General features: G+C 44.4%; 2 protein-coding genes across 5 annotated transcripts in view; one reads left to right on the forward strand and one right to left on the reverse strand.

The window, feature by feature from the left end:
• Window positions 1–17,748, reverse strand: part of LOC140398210 (PIH1 domain-containing protein 2-like) — a 58,095-nt gene that overhangs the window by 8,128 nt on the left and 32,219 nt on the right. The window contains exon 1 of one of the 2 annotated variants that reach the window (XM_072486592.1): window positions 371–500. The exons of the other annotated variant lie outside the window; for it this stretch is intronic. The gene's annotated coding sequence lies outside the window, so the exon portion shown is untranslated. Of the gene's footprint in view, window positions 1–370; window positions 501–17,748 lie in introns of those variants that run through there. 2 annotated transcript variants of the gene reach the window in all.
• Window positions 62–17,004, forward strand: nkapd1 (NKAP domain containing 1). Of its 3 annotated transcripts, none has more exons than XM_072486591.1 (6): window positions 62–202; window positions 7,358–7,439; window positions 10,918–11,018; window positions 12,279–12,431; window positions 13,014–13,067; window positions 14,300–17,004. In XM_072486591.1, the coding sequence occupies exons 2-6, from the start codon at window positions 7,371–7,373 to the stop codon at window positions 14,829–14,831; spliced, it is 909 nt and encodes a 302-aa protein (XP_072342692.1). In that variant the 5' UTR covers window positions 62–202; window positions 7,358–7,370; the 3' UTR covers window positions 14,832–17,004. The 3 variants fall into 3 exon arrangements, with proteins under 3 accessions (XP_072342692.1, XP_072342691.1, XP_072342690.1); XM_072486590.1 differs by lacking the exon at window positions 62–202 and adding an exon at window positions 489–629; XM_072486589.1 differs by lacking the exon at window positions 62–202 and adding an exon at window positions 3,130–3,465.

Below are 17,748 nucleotides of genomic sequence, written 5' to 3' on the forward strand. Positions count from 1 at the left end.
ACCCCAAATATAAATAATTATAAATATAAATAATTCAGCAAATATAAATCGGAAATAGACAATGTGAAGCCGGCGCCGGCCACAGCTCAGAGCCAAAGCGCCCTGGTTACCCCGGGCAACCGGACCCGACCTCCCACCCGGAAGGTGTCGCCTCAAACACGGTCCCCACTCCCCCAATGTGAGAAAGAACAAAACCATTCAGGTAATTATCAGATGACAGTGAATAAATCATCACCAAATGTCGGACCCACACACACACTATATATAAAACAGCGGAGAGTTGAGAAAATAGAATCCCTGAACTAAATGGCGGGCTTTTGGATTTTTGGACATGGAGCAGGGATATGGAGTTTTATACCGGTGGAACTACCTGAAAAACTCTGATAATAAACTGAAGATGTTGTCCCCGGGCCGGCGGGGGTAATGAGGCGAGGTTCTGGATTCCTCGCGGGGTCGGAACGGTCGTTGTTTGCGGGGAGCCGGACGGTTGTGAGGGTGGCGCCGACATCCGGTCAGGGCGGCCCGCAGGGGGGCGACGATGCGAGCGGCCTGAGGGCGGATCCGGGCTCCAGGGGGCCCAGCTGGGGCCGGGCCTGCCCAGGGGGAGAGAGAGACAGCCAGCCAGCCAGGTAACCCCCCCCTCCCCCCTAAGCGCCGACGTGGCGGCCACAGGAGCTGGACCTCCCCCCCCCCCCCCCCCCAGCACTGAGGCCGAGTCTGTGGACAGAGAGGACAGGACGCCAACGTTTCCAGTCTGGGTCACTCTCCGCTTCAACCGCCCAGGAAGACCGTGGCTGAGCCGAGGGTGGCCTTGACTCATAGGAGGCCACTCGGCCCATCGAGTCTGCACCGGCCCTTGGAAAGAGCACCCTGTGTGAGCCCCACCCTGCCCCCTGCCCACCTAACCTTTTTTGGACAGGAAGGGCAATTTATCATGGCCAGTCCACCTATCCCGCACGTCTTTGGACTGTGGGAGGAAACGGAGCACCCGGAGGAAACCCACGCAGACACGGGGAGAACGTGCAGACTCCGCACAGACAGTGACCCAAGCCAGGAATTGAACCTGGGATCCTGATGCTGTGAAGCAATTGTGCTAACCACTATGCTATCCACACTGCCATATGCAATATTTATACATAGACATATACATCGGGTGACGCATGAGATGTGTAGTGTTGCGCAGTAGAGAAGATTAGTGGAGAGATCAGTTCAGTCCATAAGGGGGTCATTCAGGAGTCTGGTAACAGCAGTGAAGAAGCTGTTTTTGAACCTGTTATTGCGTGTTTTCAGACTCTTGTATCTCCTGCCCGATGGAAGATTGATGACCTGGGTGGGAGCGGTCTTTGATTACATTGCCCACTTTCCCAAGGCAACGGGAGGTGTAGACCATCAATGGACTGTGTTGGGCTATGCTCACGACTCTGTAGTTTCTTACGGCCTTGTTTCCCCTCCCCTCATCGATCAGAACTCTGCCCGGCTCAACCTTTGACTAAGTTTCAGTGATTTGGCCTCCACCACCTACAGGTTGGCCGACTGCCTGATTAAATGGAGGTTTTGTCCTTCTGCAGAGGGAGCATTTGAATCCGAAGCATTAACTCGCGTCCCCTCCCTTGCCGCCAGACCTGCTGAGTTTATCCAGTTTTTTTTTTTTGTTAGTTTTATCAGGTGCTTGCCCCTGCGACCCCAGTCGATACCTGACCGACGCATCCGTCCTTTTGATGGAAGCAAATTGCTGCGGATGCTGGAATCTGAAACAAATACAGAAAATTGCCAGACAATCCTGAGCACATCTGACAGCATCTGCAGAGAAAGAATGGAGCTGACATTTCGTGTCTGGATGACTCTTTATCACATCCATCCTTTTGACAGATGCGCTGTCTTGCTACTCCAATTAGAACGCATTACTCAATTGGATGCCAAGCAGCCTTTTTTGTTTTAACCCCATTTTCAATATTTTTATATCCAATGAAGAGAAATATTGAAAGAAAATTATTTTGAAAATGATATTTCTTAATGTCCCGTGATTTCAGCATTGAACACTGCAATGTCCTGGAGATTAATCTTCAGTTCCGGGAGACTCCCAAGCCAATCTTGGAGGGTGGCAATCCCAGCTGTGGAAGAGAATTTCACAGACCAACCCCCACCCTCTGAGAAGAAATTCCACCTTATTGCTATCTGAAGTGGGAGACCCGTTGTTTTGAATGTGTGCTTCCTAGTTCTGGATTGCTCCACAAAATCCTCCCAGCTGTTTTGAATATGTTCTTTCTACTGGAATGCCTGACATTATGATTGAGGCAATTATCCAAAATTGCAGAGTTCTGAAGAGAAGGTGGGGTGTGGATTGGGTCTCGTGTTTCACAGAGAGCTGGCATGGACATGACTGGCAAAACAGCCTCTGTGCTGTACCCATTCCATGATTCTTGCCATATCCCTCAATTTCGTCTCATTCAAGGATCAGTTGATGAACTAGCAGATCATCTACCCTGGGACAGTGGCTGGAATTCTATCAGGGCAGCATAAAAGTTCAGGTCTTGTTGTGCTAAAGGTAAAGTTCTTACTGAGGTAAGAAAACTACTGAACAGCATCTTCCAGTGGCTTCACCTTGCCATGAGGTTCTGCAGAAGAGCAAGATTGAGACCAGAGACCATAGAATATACAGGGCAGAAGGAGGCCATTTGGCCCATCGAAACTGCACCGGTTCTTGGAAAGAACACCCTACCCAAGCCCACACCTCCAGCCTATCCCCAACACTAAGGGTAATTTTGGACACTAAGGGCAATTTATCATGGCCAATCCACCTAACCTGCACATCTTTGGACTGAGGGAGGAAACCGGAGCCCCCAGAGGAAACCCACACACACATGGGGAGAACGTGCAGACTCCGCACAGACAGTGACCCAAGCCAGGAATCAAACCTGGGACCTTGGAGCTGTGAAGCAATTGTGATAACCACAATGCTACTGTTGCATTACGTCCTGTGGTAGCACCGTAAAACAGTTAGAATGAACCTCTTATACTACATCCCCCCCCCCCCCCCCCCCCGCCCCACCAAGTCTCTGACTTCCATTTGTTTTTAGGGACAACTGTTTCACAGTCTATCCAAACGGGTTCTCCGCTCCATTAGAGCTGACCAAGGATTTAAGTCTTGCATGTAATCTCTCAGACTTTGCTGGGCAGAAGGCGAATTGACATAAGTCTATTTCAGCAATTAGCCTGTCATCTGGATCTTGCGATGAATGCAGCAGCCCCACGCTCCTGATCTACGGGCATCCCAGTGCGGAGGGGGATGGGGAAGGCAGAGGACCTCCTCGTGAACCTGCTCCAGGGCCTGGCCAAACTTGCCAGACAGCGGGCGGTCAAAGGGGTAGTCAAACCTGACTGTCTGCCCCTCTTCTGCGCCCTCATTCCCAGCCGGGTGTCCATGGAAAGGGAACATGCAGGCACACTTGAGACCTTCCGTGCTCGGTAGGTACCGCAGAGGTTGGACTGCTTTATCGACCTCGATTTTTATATCCTGTTTGATGGTTTTTAAGATTCTGTTCTCTCTTTGTTCCTTTTGGGCTGTGCCCCCTTTCTTCTATGGGAGCGTCCCCTTTTAATTTGTCCACCAGTTAATTTGTATTCTTTTATTTAGTTGATAGGGCCCTATAAAAGGTACCTGGTCTGTCTGTTTATGTAGATGATTGCTTTGGCTGTGTAAGAGGTTGCTTCTGTGCAGCATGTGCTTGTCTGTTTTATTTCACCTGACCATTATCTATTTGAATGAGCTAGGACTTTGGATGTGTTTGTTCAGCTACTTGCCTGTAGCAAGCTTGGTCTCTGATTCAAACTGGCTCTCCCTGGTTGGAGTTCTGTGCTTTGTGACATTTCTTATAGTTCCACATCTGGAATGATGCTCATCCTCTTTCCTTCAGCTTGTCCAAGTCATTAGTTTGTACGCATGACATGTGTGTGTGTGTGGGAGAGTAGGGAGTTGAGTTCTCAGTCATCTTCCCATGAAGTCTTCACATGGCATTAAACCATTTTGGAGTGGAATTGAATGATAGCTCAGAAGTGCAAGTTGGAATTTGTCATTCTTCTACAGCCATTCCTTCACTGTATGCACTCCTCTTTCAGCTTCACCGTTGGCTTGAGGGTTTCTCGGTGAGCTGATAGTATGGACAAATCCATATAATGCCCTGAACCCTTGAAAAATATTTATTAGCAAACTGCAGTCCATTGTGTGAGATTACAATGTGTTCCAAGTGTTCCTTCAGCGACATAATTACTGCAGTTGTTTAACTTCTATCCATCTAGAGTAGGTGTTTACTGGGATCAAGGACATCTTGCCTCTTGAGTTCAAAGTGGTTCATCTCAAGATGTGCCCATGGTCTTGATCGAAAGGAAGATGACATCAATGGTCCTCTTGTCTCCTGGCGACAAATAGCATAAGTAATGCATCTCTTTAAAAGACATGAAAGACCTGGCAACCAATCAGAATATCTTGCTCTGATTTGAAATTTTGTGATACTTAAATTTCTTTGGTGCCCTTGTCGCATATTGAATTCAGAACTCTGGGAATGACCAATCTGCCATCCTAGATGAGTAAATTATTAATTACACTTGAGATATCCTCTCTCCTCGTAGAACTGTCTGCGAATCAGAGTCTAGCATGTATGCTGGCCATCCTTGACATGGTGCTCTCTGACTTGAACATATTCTTCAAGTTTCTGTGCATCTTTGATTTCATTCAGTTGCTGCTGGTAGAGTTTTGGTTGTGTCAACAAAATGGTTCCGATCTCTTCAACAAGGCCTATGTCACCTTGTTCAGGTCTTGCCACTGGGATACAGGACAAATCATCTGCAGTTCTACCTCAGTCTGAATTGTTGTACTCTTGGAGGCATTTTTGCTAACTTATTAGGATTTAAGGGGCCTGTCTCTCTCTGAAGTGGAGGCTGAGGACGTAACCCGCAAACCTTTTACAAGCATATGTAGCAGGTAATGCTTCCTCCTTTACTGCTGTACATCTCTGTTCAGTCTCTATTAGTTAAAGGATGTATAGTAAACTGGTCTCTACCTTTTTTTTTAATAAACATTACCTCTGGGCGAACCCTAACAGAGACTCTCTCATGGCGAACTAAATTTTCTACAGGCAGAGGAAGCTAGCCATGTCAGATAGCCATCTAGGCTACTTGACATTGTCTCTGGAAGCTTCCTGGCACTGGTATGATGCTGAAGGGAAATCTGTGTAAACAAAGGCTGTCAAACCGTGTAATGAAGGTGATGAGCAAATTGGATTTTTTGTCGTGAGGTAGTTGGCAAAAATCACTATTTGCATTCAGCTTTGTGAAGATTGAACTCTTTCCCAATTTTGCTAAGCTCGTCCACAGGCGACATAGGTTGAGCTCCGTTTGACTGCATTGTTCAGCTGTGTAAGATCTACACAACCTCTGAACGACCTGTTGGGTTTTGGCATTGGGACCATTCACAAGAGTGGATGAGGAACCTTTCTAGCTGGTAATAGACACACTAGCTTCATTTCAGGGTGTACACTGATGTGGTACACTGCCTTCAACTTTCTTTGTCCTGTGAACAGATGTAGAAATTGAGTTCTGATGTTTTAGGCAGATGATCTTGACTTCCCATTCCTCTTCAGTAAATCGGATGTAAGTCGATAAGGATTTCTTGCTGAAGAGTGAAAAGCTTTGGCTCAGGATCACATCTAAGGTTTCAGTGATGATCACTTCCTATATTGAAGGGTTGCATTCAGTTGTACTACAACCTTGAGTTCTATACCTCCTGGCCAGTAATGCATGATGGCTGAAGAGAACTTGTCTCCAACCACGGTTCAGCATCAAAAAGAACTGAATCTCTGTGTCTAATTTAGCGTGTCTTTCCCTCCATTAGGATATCAGTATTCCAGTAGCTTCTGCTTGGTTCCTGGAACTCCCCAAGGAATGGCATCTCAATGTTGTTGCTAGCCTGTACTTCATGGATCTTGCCATTTTTCAAAGGCTTCTTACTGCGACGCGCACCTGGAAAGTGGCCTTTCTTTCTGTGGGAATGGCATTTGAATGGCAAGATAGCAGCCGCTGAAATGCTGGGTAACGGGATTGGTGAAATAAATAAGAGACTGAACACTGAACCAGCTAACAAAAATACAAAAAACAAAATGAGGAAACAGGTTATGATAAAAGATTGCTGAACCCTGAGGCTGTAAAATGCCCAATCGAAAGGTGCTTGCTGTTCCCCGAACTTGCATTAAACTGCATTGGTGCAGGCCATGGATAGAAAGGCCAATGGGAGCATGGTGGAGAATTGAAATGACAAACAACAGGAAGCCTGGGGTCACGCATTCCGACTGAACCAAACTGTTTAGCAAAGCAGTCACCCAGTCTTAATAGCCTTTAATTTTGTGGTTCGGAATTCTGTCCTTGTCGAGCAGCACAGTTTTTACATTGTTGCATATAAATGCTCAATTAAAAAAAAAAAAATCAGATATTCTCTCCCTAACTTTCCACATAAGGAAATACTAACACAGCAGCAAAAAAAACCTCCAGTAGTATCTAAAGTGTCTTAATGCTAGTTATATGTTCTGGGTGAGGTCTATTTTTTACTGAATGTTTTGAATCATTTTGTTGGCCTGACTGGAGGGGGAAGAATTTGTGTTTTAATTTGCAAAAATGCTTAAAATTCCTCTCATCTACATAAGCCCAAAGAGTGCTAGCACTCACAGCTGTCTTCAGCTCAGTCCAACAAGCATGTTTGTGCAATGAAACAATTAAAACCAATATTGAGGCTGTGTAAGCCCTATGCCTCTGTTTCTATTCAAATGTCAAATAAATATATGATAAATTTTCAGTGGCACACTGGTATGGGTTTTTCTCAATTTCCTCCCATTCTGAAGACCTTGACTATGAGGTTACAGCATTGTGGGTTGCAAGTGACGCTCAGATAGACATTTTGTTAGATGTGCAATCCTAGCTATTGACGGCCAGCAAGAAGATGCTCGATCACGAAACATCATCGCCAAGGCTGATCTTGTTTTTAACATGCAAACAATTGCAACAGTGGTTGGAACAGGATCAGGAATCCTGGGAATTTTCTGCTCCGCTGATTTAGCTTGTGGGCAAAAAATAAAAAGAACCAATAAAAAAAAATCACGAATTATGAGCATTGCAGAAAGTTGTAGTACCTCTGTTGCCATTCCAGCTGAGACAAGCTAACAGATCATAAACCAACAATTTAATTGTGGATTTTCTGGCCTATGTGGTTTAGCTACTTTATCTTAATCAGGCACTAGGGGAAACCACTTTTATTGAAAGGTTAATTTGAAAGCTGCAATTCCAAAATGATGGTGCTTTTCCCTTTATTTAGAAGAACAACAGCAATGGCTCGAATTCCCATGGGCAAAGTCCTTTTGCGAAATGTTATCCGCCACACAGATGCACACAACAAGGTAAATTTGTTCCACTTAAGTTTGTAAATTCAAATTTAGGGTGACCCAGTGGTTAGCATTGCTGCCTCACAGCACCGTCCTTGGGTGCTGTCTGTGAGGAGTTTGCACGTTTTCCCCGTGTCTGCGTGGGTTTCCTCTGGGTGTTTCGGTTTTCTCCCACTGTCCGAAGATGTGCAGGTTAGGTGAATTGGCCATGATCGATGCACGGGGTTACGGGGATAGGGTGAGGGAGTAGGCCTAGGTAGAGTACTCTGTTGGAGGGTCGGTGCAGATCCGATGAACCAAATAGCCTCCTTCTACACTGTAGGGATTCTATGACATCTGCAGTTAAGCGTGTTTCTGGGTAATAATTCTTACAGTGAAGACATCTCCGAGCTGAAGAAATCTCAATTGTGCTTACTACAGCTGTGTACCATGATGTTGCATCAATCCTATGGAGTTATTGCAAGGTGCCATGATTTAGATAAGTAAATGCGCTTAAGGGCAGCACGGTAGCCTTGTGGATAGCACAATTGCTTCACAGCTCCAGGGTCCCAGGTTCGATTCCGGCTTGGGTCACTGTCTGTGCGGAGTCTGCACATCCTCCCCGTGTGTGCGTGGGTTTCCTCCGGGTGCTCCGGTTTCCTCCCACAGTCCAAAGATGTGCGGGTTAGGTGGATTGGCCATGATAAAATTGCCCTTAGTGTTCAAAATTGCCGTTAGTGTTGGGTGGGGTTACTGGGTTATGGGGATAGGGTGGAAGTGTTGACCTTGGGTATGGTGCTCTTTCCAGGAGCCGGTGCAGACTCGATGGGCCGAATGTCCTCCTTCTGCACTGTAAATTCTATGAAACTATAATAATACTTGGAATCAATTTTGAAATGGATGTTCAAGTTGATGCAATCATCTAATATATCATATGTTTCAATTGGATTCTCTAAAGGACTTTTTACCCCAATTTGACATTACGTGTGGACAATACAACTTGCATCTATATAGCACTTTGGCAAGCTGTCCCAAGGCACAGGAGCATTCCATTTTTTAAAAAAAATTTAGAGTAGCCAATTATGTTTGGGTTTTTTTTGCAAATTAAAGGGCAATTTAGTGTGGCCAATCCAGTTAACCTGCACATCTTTGGGTTGTGGGAGTGAGACACAGGGAGAATGTGCAAACTCCACACGGACAGTGACCCAGAGCTGGGATCGAACCTGCGTCCTCAACACCGTAGGCAGCAGTGCTAACCACTGTGCCACCGTGCCGCCCTGCAGAGGAACGTTATATAGCAAAATTTCACACTGAACAATATCACTACAGTACAGTGCAGAAGGAGGCCATTTGACCCATTGAGTCTACACTGACCCTCCGAAAGGGCATCCTAATAAGGCGTGCAGCCTTACCTTGCAACCCTATCCAACCTGCATCTCTCTCGACACTAAGGGGCAATTTATCATGGCCAGTCTACCTAATCTGCACATTTTTGGACTGTGGGAGGAAACCGGAGCACTCTTGAGGAAACCACGCAGACAAGGGGAGAAAGAGCAAACTCCATACAGTCACCTAAGGCCGGAACCGAACCTGGGTCCCTGGCACTGTGACAGCAATGCTAACCACTGTGCCACAGTGCTGCCCGATATACAAGGTGATATCTGGGAAGCTGACCATATACTTTAAAAAATATATATTTTATTGAACATTTTTAAATAAATGCAATACGATAAAGCAGACAAAAAACAATAGTACCCACATTCTCTCCAAAAACCCTGCCCCCTTCCCCCAACAGCTGACGCTGACTAGCCCTGTAAAGTACAAAATAAACAGCTACCATCTTTTGTAGAACTCCTCAATTGCACCTTTCATGGCGTACTTAATTTTTTCAAGGTCTAAAAACTCCAATCCTCCAGCTATACTGAGGCATTGGGTGGAGAAGCTGACCTCCACTCCAACTCCTCCTTCCACTTGGCCTTAACCCCCTCCAGAGATGCCGGATCCTCTTGTAAATTCCCAATGCCTTCTCTGCATTCGCCATCCAATAGTAATATATCAGGCTTGGAAACACCAAGCCCCCTGACTGCCAGTCCCTCTGCAGGATCGTTTCCCGAATCCTGGCTACCTTGCCCGCCCAGATGAAGGATGAGATCAATCTCTCCATTCGGTTAAACATAAATGGTAGACATTGGAATAAAAATAGAAACTGTGGCAGAATGTTCTTCTTCACAGATTGAACTTGGCCTGTCAAAGATAGAGGGAGGCTATGCCATGTCTGTCGATCGGCCTTAACCTTACTCACCAGGCTCGTAATGTTCAATTTACGAAGCCGGGCCCAATCCCCAGCCGTCTGCTAAATGAGACAGCAATGCTCCCAGATTAGCTGAGCTGACCATATACCTGATCAAAGAAGTAGGTTTTAAGAAATATCTGAAAGGATGATTGGTGTAGAGATTTAAAGACTGAATTTTAGAGCTTGGAGATTAGACCGCTGGAGGAGCGACCACCAGTCTTGGAGAGTTTAAAAATTGTTATTTGAAACAGGTCTAGATTGGAGGAACACAGATATCGCAGAGGATTGACAGACTCGAGAAGGCTACAGAGCTAGGGAGAGGAACCCTGGAGGGATCTGAAAATAAGGATGAGAATTTTAAAACTGAGGCATTGCTCAATTAGAAGTCAGTGTAAGTCGGTGTACACAGGATCGATGGCGCAAATTAAGATATGCACAGCAGAACTTTAGATGAGCTCACATATACAGAGGGTGGAAGATATATGAAGCTGGTGAGCACTGTTAGTGAAAATGGAAGTGAATATTGTCATAACATCAAAATTAAGATTGGGTTTATAATGCATTTCATATAATGGGGCTGTGAATGAGCACTGACACAGTTAATTACTTTCATACAATGCATTGCCGACAGTACGATTATTGGGAAATAAGAAAAGTTTCAACAACTTACTAACAATGTTTTGAAATTTTGAATTGCATTGTGGAGCACTAGAATATAAATAGGACATACTGGAAACACTGTTCTGATGAAAGGTTATCAACCTGAAACATGAACTTTGTTTCTATCTTGACCTGCTTAGCATTTTCAGCATTTATCGTTTTTATTTCCAAATTTTCAGCATCTGCAGTATTCAGTTTCTGGAAGCAGCAAATTCAATTGCGTCTTGGAGCTGATTGTTTTCAGTGAGAGAACTTACACCCAAAGGTTGGTCTCCATTATTAAATGTGATGGTGATTTTTTTTTTCCCCCCCCCTCTCACTGAACAGCCAACATGTTACAACCAGCACTCAGTTCTTACTTTCCTGTATCCTCCCCCATCTGCACCCTAAGGCTGTGACTCGTTTTGTCCCACCCTTTAAAGGGGTAAAAAGTGTAGTAGCTCTTGCACACGATTCAGACGTGAGAGTTTCCCGTCCTGGAGCCTAGCATTCAGCTACCTGACTCATTTCAGTGAACTGGGTTTTTAATCGTTCCCTCTGATTTTTGGAAAAAATATATAGATTCAAGAAGAGTCAGAGATGTGGAAAAGTAGAGAAAAAGAGAAGCAGACAAACGAGACAAGATTTTTTCAGCGGAGGAGGAAATCTGTCGATTTGCCAGGGTAAGCATCTAATCCTTCCCTGAGAAACTTGCATCTGGGGTGGAATTATGATCTTTTCCTCCTTTCTTGCAGAATTTGGAGCTGCTCACTTGTGACCACGGGTGAAGTCACAAGTCCTGAAAATGTACCTTACGTTCTCTGTTTTTGTATGATTTTTTTAATTGCTTCATGCACTTATTTGAATTTAATAATGGTGTTTATTTTTTAACATACATCCTCATTACTGTATTGATTCAAAGAATCAAAGTTTGAAATGAAGGGAAGAGGTGGACTTTTGTTTCTGAGACTTGGGGGCTTTAGATTCCAGCAAGTTTCTGTACAAGCAAGCCCTAAATGAATATAGGCATCACTTGGTGTAGGGCGAAACAAAATGTCCACAATCTCTGCTACCTTATCTTATTCTCTGTTGGGGCTGAATTGGGCTGCCTCAAGCATGCCTATTACACGGGCAAGGAAGGAACCCCATTGACCACTACTGATCCTGTTGAAAAATGCAAATAAGGGCAAGTATCAACGATGATGCTGTACACAGTCGATTATCCTGCCATTACACACGTGGGTCGCAGCCACATGACTGTCTGCCTATTAAAGCATGATACCGGCATAGATATGGTAAGAGGTTACTTTCCTCCCTCTCTACGGTTCCATCTTCTCGGGCAGCATTGGCAGCCTTGGACTTCCATTTGATTGGCCCATGATTATGCTCGGCAAAGCACGGCCGTGGTTTGTTGTGGCCTTCTGCAGTACGCTGACCAGGAAACTCCTCTTACCAGCTTCTATCGGGTAAATTGAAAGGATTTGCGGGCTGATAATCAACCTGTTTGACCACGTTATGAATGGCCCTTCCATGGCCATCAAGTTATGAAGTAGGACTTGAACCTGGAACGTCTGGCCCAGAGGTAGGGACAGTGCCAAGAGACATCTCTTCTACTCGCTTAAATCAGGAAACTCTGTGTGGGTAGTGGCAAGCAAAAAAAAAGGCTGAGTGGCTTATATTCTTGGGTGGCACTGCTGTCTCACAGCGTCAGGGACCCGGGTTCGATTCTGGCCGAGTGTGGAGTTTGCACGTTCTCCCTGTATCTGCGTGGGTTTCCCCCTGGTGCTCCGATGTGCAGGTTTGGTGGGGTTACGGATATAGGGTGGGGGAGTGCGCCTAGGTAGGGTGCTCTTTTGGAGGGTCAGCACATACTCGATGGGCCGAATGGCCTCCTGCACTGTAGGGATTCTGTGGATTCTAAAAGCGATTCTGATTTGTACCAGCAATAGAATGCGATGTGATGGGTACGATGAAGAGGCAGAGGAGAGAAAGGCGGAGGCTGCTGCTCGTAAGCCTTTGACCACTCCACAGGATGACCGTGAAGTGAGATATTGGACAAAGAAGCTGTACGAGGTTGAAGCAAGTGATCCAAACAGGTGTGTGCTCCTTGAAATCTTTTGGGAACTGACAGGAAGTGCTGGTTGTTTGTGTCATGTCACAGCAAATGAGGTAACAAAAATAAACACAGCCTAATCCTGATGGTTCAAATTCATTTTTGTTAAAAATGTTGAATTAGACAATTGGAATTAATTAAATAAGAAGATCAGACTGCGTTTGGGTAAAATATTAGATTTTGAGTGAGGAGCAACGGTGTGGGACTTTTTTAAAGTACGGTTTGGAATTTTTAATATTTGGGTCAGCCCAGTTGTTGGCCAGAATTTAAGGGGGCATCAGTTACCTCGAAAGTCTCTTCTCAAACCATTACCGAAAATCATTGGGATTCTGCCAGTTCCACTAGGTAATGCAAAGCAGTTGGATGTACTGCCTTTGTGGGGAAAATGTTTCTACTCGGAATATTCTTACAAGAAAATTGCGTGACAAATCGTGTTCAAACACCTCAGCATCACGTTTCTTCTTGGGAATCTTTTTGCTTTAAAAGAAAATATTAAAATGACTTTTTTTTTTCAATGTTAAATCGTGCTGTAATTATACTGTCCCATATGGTTTTATTTATTCAGGTGGGGTCACAGTGGCTACAAAGAACTTTATCCAGAGGAATTTGAATCAGAGAGGTAAGTTTGAATGCAGCTCGGCATTGTTGGAAATGTGACGGTTTACTGTAATCCTAATGGAAAGAGTATGTTTGGGGAAGAAAGACTTGTTTTTATATGGACCCTAAGGAAGCCTTCAACTGCTTCACAGCCAATTAAATACTTTTGAAGTACAGTCATTGTTGTAATGAAGGAAACCTGCAGCCAATTTGCGCACAGCAAGCTGCCACAAGCAGTAATGTGATAATCACCAGCTTTCAAACCTTGCACTTGAGTATCCGCCATCTAAGTAGGGTCTCAGTTGTCACTGCTTTTTGAGAAGAGACAAAATGATGTGTTAAGTCATTTTTTAATTGCAGTTGCATCTAAGTATGTAAAATGTCCCGTGTAAATGTGTTTAAAGATTGCGGTGTTCTTCCACCATTTAAAAGGCTGGTTTAGCACAGGGCTAAAGAGCTGGCTTTTAAAGCAGACCAAGGCAGGCCAGCAGCACGGTTCAATTCCCGTACCAGCCTCCCCGAACAGGCGCCGGAATGTGGCGACTAGGGGCTATTCACAGTACTTCATTTGAAGCCCGCTTGTGACAAGCGATTTTCATTTCATTTTTCATTTCATTTCCTGGATGATATTATTGACCACATCCGCCAATCAGTTTCCAAACCAAGACTAAATGCTGGTTTGATTATATTCCTCACCAGTATGCTTCACCTTCAGCCTCCACAGGCAACCCCAAAAGATAGAAAAAGCTTGCCCACCAGCTGTGTCTTCGCTTTAACCAATTGACCCCACCGCAGGGTGTGCCCCTTCACTTGCCCTCTGCCTATCTTCCAATTCCTGATTGCTCCTTTCATCCCCATTGCAAAATTTGCCTCCATTCCCCGATCTCTCCCCCAGTGCCTCGCCTGCCCTCGGATTCACCCTGCTGGCTTTGGTTGCGGCATCTGAGCAGTGGCTCGCTTCGTGCCGGTGATCAGCTGATTCCCTCAACACTGATTCTGCCAATTGTTTAAAAGGGAAAAGCATAATTGCAGCACAGTCCCGGCTTTACCCACACAGTGGGAACTTCAGCCTCTTAAAACCTTCATCCTTTGATATTGGCAGTGAAGTGGAAAATCTGCTGTCGTGAAGTGTTTTTAAATCTCAGCAACAACGGTGGCCTAATTCCAGTATGCATGTCTTAAGATATATCTGGTTACAGATGAAATAAAGCTTTTCTTAAAGGTCATAGTATGTGTTTTCGTTTAAATTTCTAGTGACCAAAAAGATAGCAGCGAGGGGCGCACTGCCAACGGAACAAAAGCCATACGCCTGAAGTCTTCAAAATCGAATTCACGAAAACGCAAGCGATCAAATAAATCGAATAAGAAGAAGCGCAAAAAGAAATCCAGTAAAAAGCTGAGGAGGAAGAAACATCTGCAGAGTAGTGATTCTTCAAGTGACAGTGAAAGCTCGGAGGAGGAGGAGGACTCCGATCACAGGAAACGGAGAAAAGTGAAGAAGCATCGCAGAAAAACAGCCAAAAAGCAGAAGAAAGTACCCTCCACCTCCTGCGAAAGTGAAAACAATTCATCGCACGGCAGCGATTCCGACACAACTGGCAAAGATGAAAGCGATCCTGGGGATTGCCTGGAGAAAAGGAGGAAAAGGCGAAAGAAAAAGCATCACCGAAACGTTCCCAAAGAAGATGGCGATAAAGAAATAAAAAATAGCAGAAGGAAGAGAAAAAACTGGAAAATAGCACATAATGATACTTCAGATGACAGTGGGGAAGATGACTTGAATTAGATTTGCACCTTGAAAATCTTGTCTTCAAGGTCCTAAGGAACCTATTTGAATTGTGTAAACCGAACCAGACCAAGTACATCGTTTGGTTTTTACCGACTTGGTCTAACAGTTGTTTAGTGCCAGGTGTACATTTACGTTTTTGGCTTCAGATGGTTGTTGTACAGCACTGGCTTTACTCCACAAAGCTTCTTGGCTCTCAAAAGTGATGCCTACTTTAGCTGAATATTACACACCAGGAGGTAGGCCTGTCCAACACAGAACTACGACACGGCTCGTTCAAAATTTTAGTGTTTCCCTCCTGGTTTTGGCAATGGCTTCCTTGTACCGCACCAAAATTCTGGAAACATTCTGTCGTTGACTTTGGAGCTATCTGTAATATAACTAAAACACAAATCTTGTGTCTGATTTAATTTTGCAGAGTTCTACAGTCATTCCAGACGGGGCAACTATGATTAAAATTTAAAACTGCACTTTGTTTCAGTCGCTGTTATTTTTGCTTGGGACTCGAGTTGTCCGTCGCAAAGAAATGGAGGACATGAAAATCAAAAGTGACCTTTCAGTCTGGTCTGTGTAATCTCTCTGACGTGAGCTATATAAATGATGTCCCAGAGCTGCGGAATTGGCTTTGGCCTGGGAAGAGGGTGGTGTGAAGCAAAATTATGATTAGTACAAGAGGATAAGGTAATCTTAACTGTGACTGCAGTGTACCTGCTGCAGGAACTTGAATGGGTCAGCTCCCACAATAGTGAAAGTCTGCAATCAAAGCCCTTGATACTGTGCTGCTGAATGGCAGGATTGAGTGGAAAGGTTTGCTTTTGATTGAAACCAGTGCTTACAGCTCTTTGTGCAATCTGCCTTTGATCCAATCAGTAACTATATACTGGAGAGTACTATAGCAGCTGTGTACTTCCCCAAATGCTCCTAGCTCCGATCCTGTGTGAAACCGTAATCATGTGATTGATTTTGATGGTGCGTTTTCTGACTGAATTATTTCTGATTTTGTTACATAAGGTTAATTATTCTTTGCGATTCTAAGGATTCCAAATAGGTAGTAAACAAAGATAGGCCAAGGGAGAGGTCATGGAGGCAGAGATGATAGGCAATTGAAGAAAAAAATTGGTTTAATAAAGCACTTTGATCACTTTCATGTTGGTTCTACACGGAATACTGTCGTAGAACTTTACTAGTGGAGCACTTTTCCTGTCTACTTTTGATCCTGCTTCGTGGAGACAGTTCAATGGTTACCCTGTCCACGTGGCCATTTCTTGAGTGAGCCTGTGTGCAGTGAGCTTTGGCAGTTAATATACACATCCTTCGCTGTAGCTGAGCCCAATCTGATGTTCGCTTGATGTGCGCTCGTATGCACTTTCCAAAATGCAATTTGGAACAAGAATTCACCAGGCTGAGCGGTGCTGAAACCAGTTGTGGCACTCCCAACTGTTGTACAAACTCAGCTCAGAACTTAAGAAGATTTTCCTGGCCGTTATAACTTTAACCATTATTAAATCTGTGAAGAGGGAACAGCTCGAGCTTTTTCCACCCTGGATTTCTTCCCCCTAGCCCTTTCCTCCCTCTTTTCTTTTACCCCCTTGAGAGGCAGATCCTTGAGAGTTCCAGTGGTGCTGATTGCTCTCAGGATGCTCAGGACTGGATTTTGATGGGAAGCATTTGCTTTAGATGACTAGTGGGTTGGACGCGTTCTGAGTACGGAGGTTTTTTTTTTGTTAATGGGAACCTGTTCTTTTAAATTAAAAGCAACGACATCCATTTTGACAGGGAGCAGCGAATTTCTGCACCTTGTTTGTACAGACCTCGGGCTCCACGAGAACAGTATTGTCCTTTACGTTATATCCTCCACTTGCTGGAGCTATTAACTGGTAAATATTCTCCTGCTTCGAAACATCAAGGAACATGCCTGAAACCTATGTAAACCATCAACATAAACCCATGTGGAAAAAATATTCGCTGCTTTTTGCACAATTGATGTGTTTAAGCCCTGGTTCTATAAATAGAGCTACTGTGGGCACTGCTTGGCAATGTACAAGGTTAAGTGGAATATTCCTGCCAATATCTATTGGTGTTGTCTTTTCCCATGTTACTAAGTGACATTTTAAAAAAAATCCATTTTGTATTTAACATTTAGAACATTAAAGCATGATTTTTGCTTAATAAATATTTTAACGATTGCACTTTTGTTGACTGCTAACATCCATGAATTAGCAACTGTGTAAGAAGCGTTTATAGTTTAAAAAGGTGCAAACGTGAAATTGTGGGCTATATTCCATGAGGGATAGAGAATAAATTCTGTTTCTTTTTTTAAAAAAAACTGTGTTCCACACTTTTCACTCCATTGCGAACTGGAAGTCCTCTGGCCTTTGAATCACATTCCTCACTTGAGTTCTGTGTGAATACATTTGACGGAATGGCCACCACACAAGCTTACACACAAGGTGCAGTGCTCAAAATGTTTGATCTAGTGGTGTAACTGTTGATTTTCCTTCCATTGCAGTTTTTCTTGAATTGCATCTTCTCTTAAGGTGGCAACTCTTGCTGGCATTGAATTCAGTTATTAGCAGTGGTTTTCCTGTTCATCGGCATTCCCTAAAAAATGGTAAATGATGGAGGCAATCGTTGCCATCGGTAACTACTGGAGTTCATGGCAGTCTGCTCAGTAACTGGAAGATGGAATCCAGCTGAATCAATTCCATTTCCGATGCTGACTAGCTTCCGTGTTTATTAATTTTCTATTTTAGTTCTAAACCTCCAGCATTTGCACTATTTTCATTTTATCGCAGGTTCTGTTCCCACATTTGCAGGACCAATAAATTGGCGGCCCTTCCATTTTCTCTTCCGTAAACCAGTTGTGGCATCCTAACCACTGCCTCTTCGACATTTGGCGCACCAAGTTGATTAGCAA

Source organism: Scyliorhinus torazame, chromosome 21, assembly GCF_047496885.1.
Source record: "Scyliorhinus torazame isolate Kashiwa2021f chromosome 21, sScyTor2.1, whole genome shotgun sequence".
NCBI classification, from domain to species: Eukaryota; Metazoa; Chordata; class Chondrichthyes; order Carcharhiniformes; family Scyliorhinidae; genus Scyliorhinus; species Scyliorhinus torazame.

What these genes read in the sequence shown, in the direction of transcription:
- nkapd1 (XM_072486589.1), top strand. Translation starts at nt 3,287, where the DNA reads ATGGGGAAGGCAGAGGACCTCCTCGTGAACCTGCTCCAGGGCCTGGCC. An exon ending in GAAGCAAGTGATCCAAACAG is followed by an intron (nt 12,432 to 13,013) that starts GTGTGTGCTCCT and finishes TTATTTATTCAG; the next exon opens with GTGGGGTCACAGTGGCTACA. An exon ending in GAGGAATTTGAATCAGAGAG is followed by an intron (nt 13,068 to 14,299) that starts GTAAGTTTGAAT and finishes TTAAATTTCTAG; the next exon opens with TGACCAAAAAGATAGCAGCG.